Genomic DNA, 8,862 nt, shown 5'->3' with positions numbered 1-8,862 from the left:
CACACACACACACACACACACACACACACACACACACACACACACACACACTCCATGTTTCATGTGCTCTTTGAAGCCCAGAAAGAGGTGGATGCATTTCTCCTAATTAGGACTGAGACAGCGGCAGTAAAAGTGTCTGGCCACTATTCCTGACTGATCAGTCTGGAAGTGTGTGTGAATGGGGGGGGGGCAGGCAGGCCAGGGGCAGTCGGACCCTCGGGCCAATAGACAAACATTAGACCTCTCCAAAAAGTACCAAGAATCCCTGTAGTTGCCAGTTGGATCATAATGTGTTTCCCCAAATTTCCCTTGGAGTAAGTTTTATCGAATCTCTAATACAAATAGCTTTTAGTTTGTTTATTTCAGATTTGTGCAACAGTGCATCATATACATACATGTGCTGGATCATGCACTTCCCAGAAGCTAGCTTGCTGGTACAGTCACTATGGAGAAGCTGATGCACTGTGGCCAAATACACCCAGCTGCCCTCTTCACGGGCCAGCTGTAGCTTCTACTTCACCAACGGTGTTTACTCGGTTCACTCAGGTTTCCTCTGTTTATCTAATTCACTTTGCTTTGTCTTGCCATATTGTGATTCCCATCTGTTTCTCTCCCTCCTTGTCTGCCTCTGTTTTATCTGTCTCTCCTTCTGTCTCCCTTTTTTCCACTCACTCTCTCCTGTCCCTCACAGTGTTGCTTCTAATCGCCCCTGCCCCTCTGTTTTGCTGCCTTCTTTCATTACAGAGATGTAGAGGAGACTTTGCTCAGGGTATCAGTCAGAGATCAAGTATAAGTGCTCCCCCAGGTTGCAGGCAGACAGGGGTTAGGGCGGCATTGACACCAGATCTCAGAGGAATTTGCAGGTTGTGTCACTAAAGCACGCATGGCCAGACGTGTAGCTGTGTGCCTCTTACAAATGATTATGTGGATCTTTGATGGAGACTCTTTTTCAGAGAATTGTGTGTCCTCAGGGCTTCTCCGAGCTTTTAAGACGCTGGCTGATTGTGTTTTGAAAAGACTGCAGATAATGTCTGTGTGGAAAGACATGAGTTATGTATGTGTGCCTATTTGAAAGAGATATTTTTTTAAAGGAGCTATCCTAGTTACCTACATACTGTCATACATGACAGAAAAAGATGAACACGTATCTTGGTACATGTTACAGACGGCATCATTCGAATGAACAGAAATCCTGCTGCTGCAATGTTAAAGGTTTTTATTTTGTTTAGCACTGCAAGTATCAATTAATATGATGATTATTTTCTGTCATAGTCATCTGCACTAATAACTTAATGCCCTAAAAGCTGTTCTAATTAATTTAATTTCCTGATAGAAATGGTAGACTCCCCTTAAATTCCTTCTGGTTTACTTGGTGTATGTGGAGACCTTTGCTAGATATTCATCCTCTAAGCAGCTGGCATGAGTGAAAGCTTAAAGTTAAACTGACACGGTGATGGTGCCCCTGAACAAACACATAAAACACATTTTTATATAGTGATCTGACATGAAATGCTAATGTTTCTTGGTTTATTTAAGTGCTTTAATTTGTGTGTGCATACGAAGTGATGAAACAGTCTGAGTAACACAGTGTCCTTGAGATGTGGCCTTTTTGTTGTGTAAAATGTGACTCCATTTTACTCAGTATTGAGCCAGTAGGAAATGTTAAGGAATTGTCCATCCTTGTAAGGTGGCAATTTTGACTTGTGGGGAAGAAAGGTGACCTGGAGGCTTGTAGATATGATACCAACATATACATGTACATGCAAATATTTTCATTATTGATACATTTTTCAACAGATTTTAAGGCAAAAACACCTAAAGTCTTGGGGTATCCTCTAATTTGTGAGGTTTCGCTGTTTTCTTTTTCTTCTGGAATAGTAAATTAAATATCTTTGTGTTTTGAGCTGTTGGTCAGACAAAACTAGATCTTTGAAGATGAGACAGGCATTTTTCAACATTTTTTGACACTTCAAAAATTAATTGATTAATTGAGAAAATAATCAGCAAAGTGTGTTGTGCTGTTATTTTGTCACAAAGGTGTGAACAGATGATTATTTCCCTGCTTCCCTGACTTTGTTCAAACACTGAGGAGCATTATTGCGGTCAAATGCACTTTTCTTTCTTTCCTTTCTTCTCCTTTGATGTTTCTATAAAGTCCTTAAGCTGATCCCAGACAAAAAGAAAAAAAAAAAAACTGATCCCATCATTGGTCCTTCGGTCACCGAGCATCCACGTCCCTGTCAAGGGAACTCGTTTTTTGGTTTGTGGTTATTGTGTCTGCCTTATTCTACATATAGGTCCTTGCTGGTGCTGCTTGCTGTGTTGCCCGGCAGCCGCAGAGCAGGAGTGCAGGCCCTCTTTTTGCCAACAGCTGTTCCCCGCCTGCACTCGGCTCTCTCCCAAAGAGAGAGACTCTTTTTTTTTTTCTGAATGGACTTGTTGTTCATTGTGCCCAGTGACTTCTGTTTACTCTCACACAAAGCCAAATCCCTACCTAATCTGTCCTCCTCTCTCCCTCTCGTGTGAGGTTTAGAAAACACTGCTTGACTGGACGAGGAGAGCTCACAAATAGTTGGTCTGGTGGGATGGGGAGACATTACAGCGCTCCTACGCTGGAGCCCGGAAAGGCCAGCAGTGTGTGTGTGTGTGTGTGTGTACAAGTGTGTATGTGTGTGTTTGTGTGGATCTGGACCCGACCCGCCATTCACAGCCCACTGACTTAACACGTTACCGGGGCAACCACACCAGTTGGTCTGCTATGCCACATACCAGACAGACACATGTAGGAGAAATTATGGTATGTCTGTAGCCAGGCCTAATCCCAACATAACAAAGAAACCACTGGTGCCGAGTTTCAACTATCAAATGTCAACGTCTTGAGGAAATTGTTAAGAGTTCCTTCAGGTCACACTCTGGAGGCGTAGGTGAAGAAACATAAATGGTTTGTGCTTCCATTTTTAATGCTGAGCTGTCAGCCTGGTTTTTAGAAGAGCTCTGTGTTTATCCGTTCAGTCATAAGGACGTGACACTTTTATCACACTTCTGAGTGAAGTTAGGTACAAGTCAGAACACATTTCCATTTTCAAATAAGCCAAGTGATGAAACTATGTTCACAGATGTGTTGAAAATGATGCTAATGGCTACTTTTTCAGAGAAAAGTGAGACTATATCTTTTGAAAAAATTATATCAACCAAATCTTCCTCTTACAAATGAAAAGCTGAATTTATGAGCAATACAACACACCCACCACTTCAGTAACACACACTCAAGGGTTTTACTGCTACAGCCTTTCTTTGGTTATGGTCTGACCACTAGCTAATGATGGCTAATGATGTGCTGCTTTTAGCATCATCCTGTAATGGCCAAATGTTGCACAGTCTTGTTTTAAAGTTAATATTTAACACAATAGTCTTTTTATTCCTAAGTAATAAAATGTACCATTGCTCTTCTTAATACACTCAGGACTTTTTCTGCTACAGCTTTTCTTGTTCTGCTGTGACCTGCAACTCATTGTCAAGTCTTTTGCTCTAATTGGCAGACTTTTGCTGCTACAGCCGCAGATGGTCAGGTGTGACTGTTAGCTTATATTACCTATTGTTTGCATATACATTGCTAATGCTTTGTAGCCTGACATTGCTGTGCCACTTTGCAGCTCTCTTTGCGCCTTTTTCCTATTTGTGCCCCTCTTAGACCATCTGTTTTATTGTGCATCAGATAAATATTTCACAGGTTTTATGTTCAGCAACAATTATATAGTCTTACTGTAAATGTTTCCAATGAACATGTTATAACAGTCTATCTTCTGTCTGTCTCTGCTGAGAGGAGGCAGCTGGTGGTCAGTGATGTCAAGTCAGGGTTATTTGTCTCTCATGAGCTTGTGTCAGGGCTTTGAAATGTGTGCAAAATACAGTGTGACACCCTCTATCCTACAGCCCTCGATCTAGATCAGAGAAACCTGCACAAAAAAAAAGAAAAAAATACAACAAATAAAAAGAGAAACCTTTTATTCAAGGGGGGGGGATCCTCTTCCTCGATGCACATACATTTAATAGATGCGGTGTGTGCAGAGTAGACAGGAATACATAGAAACGCAATATGGAGATACAGGATTAGGATAGTAAGTGCACAAAAATTAAAGTGTGGTACAAGAAGTTATTAAGAATAGTGATAAGTCAGTCTTCTCACTGGGATTCAGTTGTTTTGTAAGCAGCTTGTCACAATCTGGTTCTGTGTCATACTGGGCCTCCTTTGTCTCGTGAAAAAGTGAGTCCTGGTAGATAATTGTATCATAAACTGTCATTTTGTCGAGTTAAGGCAGACAAGACTTTTGAGACTTTCTGTGAAAGTAGTTCTGGCTTCTGTCCAGCGCATTGTTTGAGTGCAGACGTAGAAGTTGATCGATAGGGTTGTGAGGATGTCTGCCTCACTGTCAACTGTTTGACTCTTTCAGCCATGCCTGTTTATTTGACCTACTTGTGTGTATGTGTTTCCAGGTGGTGGGTCTCTACCGTCTGTGTGGGTCTGCAGCAGTAAAGAAGGAACTACGTGAGGCGTTCGAGAGAGACAGCTACGGCGTGGAGCTTTGTGAAAACACGTATCCTGACATCAACGTCATCACAGGTAAACTGAGCATGAGCAACGGAGAACACGAGACGCAAAGCACAAGATCACCACACACACTCAGTGTAATTAGGGACTGTTAGTTAACGAGATGGCATTTCCAAACAGCCCAGATGTCCCGCTGGTCTTAGGATACGTCTGAAAAATACCGTCTTACTTCATTAGGATATTACATAATACAGTACACTCAGTATACAAACATCTGAGACTGACTGAGCAGTCGACCCCAGATAAAAGTCATTGGGTCTTCATCAGGGCTGCAACAACTTTTTATTTTTTTTGACGGATTATTCCACTGATTATTTCCAAGATCAATCATCTGATCCAGTGAAAAATGCCCATCACAATTTCCAAGAGCATAAGTTGGCATCTTCAAGTTGTTTGTTTCGTCTTAAAAATTACAATCAAAACCAAAAATTATTAACGTCCCGGCAATGACAACAAAAAAAAGCAGCACATCCTCACATTTGAGAAGCTGGAACCAGTGAATTTTTTGGGCATTATTGATTGAAAAATGATTAACTGAATGTTAAGTTTGTTGCTGATTAATTTTCTGACGATTTCCCTAATTAACTGATCAATTGATTGCTTTAGCTCTAGTTTTGACATGTTGAACTCAGTTACGTCATGAAGCAGGAGAGGAGGAGATTTATTTTTGAGACAATTGAAACATTTTATGAAACATTTGGAGATGTGTTGTGGAAAGGGAGGCACAAGCTTATGAGTTATGTGTCAAAAATATTCATTACATCTATATTAAAGTACTGTCAGAACAGTACTTTCTTTTAGACTTTTTTCACTTATAATGATAATAAAACTTTATTTACACAGCTTTACAATATTAAAAAACCTAAAAGAAATAGAAATATAAGAACAGAATAGAAACTAGGGAGATATCAAAACACGAGGCTGTAAAAACAAGGAGTGGGTAAAAATGAATAAAATGGGATTAACTCAAATCAGGGTAAGATGTAGTAAAAGTAGGATTAGAGACGTGATTTAAGCAAAGAAGAGAAGAAGAAGAGTTACTCGGTGAAGAAAGTAAGGCAGTGTAGCACATGTACATTAATAACAAAACAAATGGCGCAATGCCCCAATGCAGTCTGGACGTCGTATTGATCCACACCTTGCTCCAGTGAACGTGCCTGAACCTGTTTGTCCGCTGCAGATGGGTCAGCACATGCGTACGTCTGTGAGTGTATGTGTGAGTCTGCCATTTGTAGTAAAAGCATTCCAGCAGTCAACATACCAGTATAGGCTATAGGCCAATGCCTTAGGGAAGGGCCCACACACACACACACACACACACACACACACACACACACAGAGATCAGACCATGCTGTACATTCAGGTCATTCTTTCTCCTTCAGGTTTGTGGTTGAGACATGCTTTGTACTGTCCCTTCTAGGTCACGTTTTAGTCAGCTCCGAGGGTTTGTTTTTTTGGGGTTTTTCTTCAGATGTAAGCGACTCAGCCTAATAATGGAGGTAGTGTAAGTGTAAATGTTGTTTGGGTGTCCCTAAAGCAGTGCTGCACATCTCACGTCTCATTATTTAAAGCCAGTAATTTAAATGCCACTCAAATACCTGTCAGTTGCAGCTTCTCTCTGCTCTGTTCTGTAAACGAACAAAATGAGTTACAGCGCATCTCACAGAGTCTGCAGCTTCCAAAAACAGCCCTGTCACTGGATTGAGTAATGACTCCAGCAGTGTGACAGATTTTGAGGGTGGGGGCAAAATTGTAGAAAATGACTTGGTCATGATTTTTTTTCTCCCACAAAAAGAGGAAGACCATGGAAACCCCTGGGCATTGTAGGAACTGCTGTTGGTTTTGGGAAGAGGCCCCGTATAGGCGTCGTCCTATCATGCCTGCTTTGATCCACATGCATTTGCATGGCAGGGCAAAGAACACAGTTAACAGTTGAGCGGGTTAGAAAAAAAGGGCCAGCACCAGCGTGGATTGTTGGTTTTTGCTCGCTGCCTAAATTTGCTCTGCCAAGCGAGTTGCTGTTGCAGTTGGACCTGAGTGAGTGGAAGAGGGCAGAAAGAGGGGGGAGGGGTGGGGGGGGCAACAAAAATGTCCATCTGGGATATAATCATGGGTTTAGTCTTAAAACATACTTTCCTGAAATATTTGGTAAAATTGATTGACCTGATTTTACTTTTCCTGCCAGTATTTTGAAATGTAATCTCCTCATGTTTCAAGAAACACCTTCTAATTTGAATTTATAATTGAAGTGCTGAATATTGGATTAAAAAGGAGTCTCTGCAGTGTGCAGTCAGATGAGCGGCTAATAAGCGAGCAGCAAATGGATGAGCTAAGAGGGCTGGCGTGTCACACGGCTAATTTAAAAGCGGAGGTAGTGAAAGGGATTATCCAGGGGTCAGAGTTCAATCCAAAGCTTGCAAAACATGCTCAGTGCGCAGCCCTCCATTGTTTCAAATCTCAGTCCTTTGTTTCAAACCACAATTCACTCAAAGGGAACAGAAACGTGTCATCAACATGAGCAACATGTTGTGAAAAATCAAGGCAAACAGCATTATCTTCAGCAGTTTGTGTTCAGTAGTCACTCTTTCTCCTCTGTAGTTAATCTATGTATGAGCCTATAGAAAGCAGTCACAGAAAGAGTCTGTGCTGCTGTAGATCAGCTGCAACATGGCAGACGACGTGGAGGCCTTCATAACCTCCACTGACTCCTAGCAATCATCGAGCGACTTGTGAGGATAGTGGCTCAGTTTAATTTGGAACTAATTAAATCTACACTGAATGTACCAAACACTGGACACATTAAACTCCCTGTGATTATTTCCAGAATCAGCAGAGGAATTACAGACAATCTCAGACATTCAGACATTCAGACCGCAAAAGATGTCTCTCAGTGTTGATGAAATGCAAGGATCTGGTAGCTGGGCAGATGAAACCCCCCCCATAGACCCACAGCATGACATTTTTACACTTCAGTTTTTGAACAGATTAAACAAACAAGATATGATGTGTTAATTAGTGAGCTCTAGAGGGGCTGGTAGGTGGGTTTTATTATTTTTTGGACAGGGCTGGTTTGGCTGTTTCACCTGTTTCCAGTCTTTTTGCTAAGCTAAGCTTGTTTCTTAGCATAAAGACTGGATGCACCACTTGGAGTATTGCCCAAAATGTTTAGCTAATCCATTAAATAGGTTGGAAGTGCTGCTTATTCTTGTCTACTTCAGTTTATATTGAATATACCCAATATTTCCCATTTTAATGTTAATTCTGTAATAGATGTTGCTTTATTGGAGCAGGACTTTTTTGCTTTCAGATAGTTTAGACATGGACGGTGCAAAAGAGACAACAATCTGTTATCAGAAACATGCCTGAAATATCTGGTAAATATCCTGAATCTAAAAATGGCAATAGCTCTAATTTAGAAGAAGAATACCAGATGATGTTTTTCTACTGGGTGAAGAAGGCTTTACATGGTAGCGGATGTTGGCTATGAAGTTTTATTATATACTGTATATGTTTTAGAGCTTTGTGACATCAGCAGTGCTTTCAGCCACAACAGCAACAAGTGAGCATTAGCAGACCTCAAAATGTTTACGACACACGTTACAGTAAATCACAGTTTATTTTAGAATTCACACAGTTACAAATATTCCTGGTTGGATTAAACAAATAAACACTGAATCACTGTCAATCAAAGTGTGTTTCTCGAGGTCAGTTTAGTGACGCTGAATAATGATTAAGCCCTCAGCTCGACCTGTTTGGCCTTTGTATGGAGAGAGAACTTGTGATCCAGTGATGGGAAACAGGTTCAGTTATTTGTCCTCTGAGGGAAAAAAAAAAAGGAACTAGTGTGTCCTGACTCTTGCCGGTTGAAAGTTGGGTACAATTATTGATCCTAGTTTGGGGTTTTTAATTCTGCCCTGCCTGACTCCTCTTTTCCATAGTCTACTTCCCTACTTTGCCCCCCACCCTCGGCAGTACTCCAGTGAAGACATGGAAAGTCATTAACAAGTGCCCCCTTTGTTGCCGAACAAACACAGATGGTATTTGGCTCATGCATGGGGGATTAGCTGAACCCTGGGCCGGCCAGGGAAGCAGGCAACCACTTTACAAAGAGCTCCAGGCCTGTGTGGGTGTCAGAATATTTCTTAAACTGCGGGTCGGGGACCAAAAACCGGTTGCAGACATATCTCTGATGAGTTCCACTGTTTCCAGAGTTGAGCTGGGGTTTGCACGTTTTGTTTTGTTTTGTTTTTGG

The 8,862-nt window shown here is 41.4% G+C and overlaps 1 protein-coding gene across 2 annotated transcripts in view; it reads left to right on the top strand.

The window, feature by feature from the left end:
* syde2 (synapse defective 1, Rho GTPase, homolog 2 (C. elegans)) overlaps positions 1-8,862 on the top strand; it is a 46,946-nt gene that overhangs the window by 23,093 nt on the left and 14,991 nt on the right. For both annotated transcript variants that reach the window (XM_023394511.2, XM_023394512.2), the window contains exon 5: positions 4,495-4,621. In XM_023394511.2, coding sequence (XP_023250279.1) covers positions 4,495-4,621 — 127 coding nt within the window. The remainder of the gene's footprint in view (positions 1-4,494; positions 4,622-8,862) is intronic.

The sequence above is a fragment of the Seriola lalandi genome, unplaced genomic scaffold (genome assembly GCF_002814215.2).
Source record: "Seriola lalandi dorsalis isolate HSWRI2012SDOR001 ecotype SW California unplaced genomic scaffold, Sedor1 jcf7180002054949, whole genome shotgun sequence".
NCBI lineage: Eukaryota > Metazoa > Chordata > Actinopteri > Carangiformes > Carangidae > Seriola > Seriola lalandi.
This window is presented reverse-complemented; position numbering and strand designations above follow the sequence as displayed.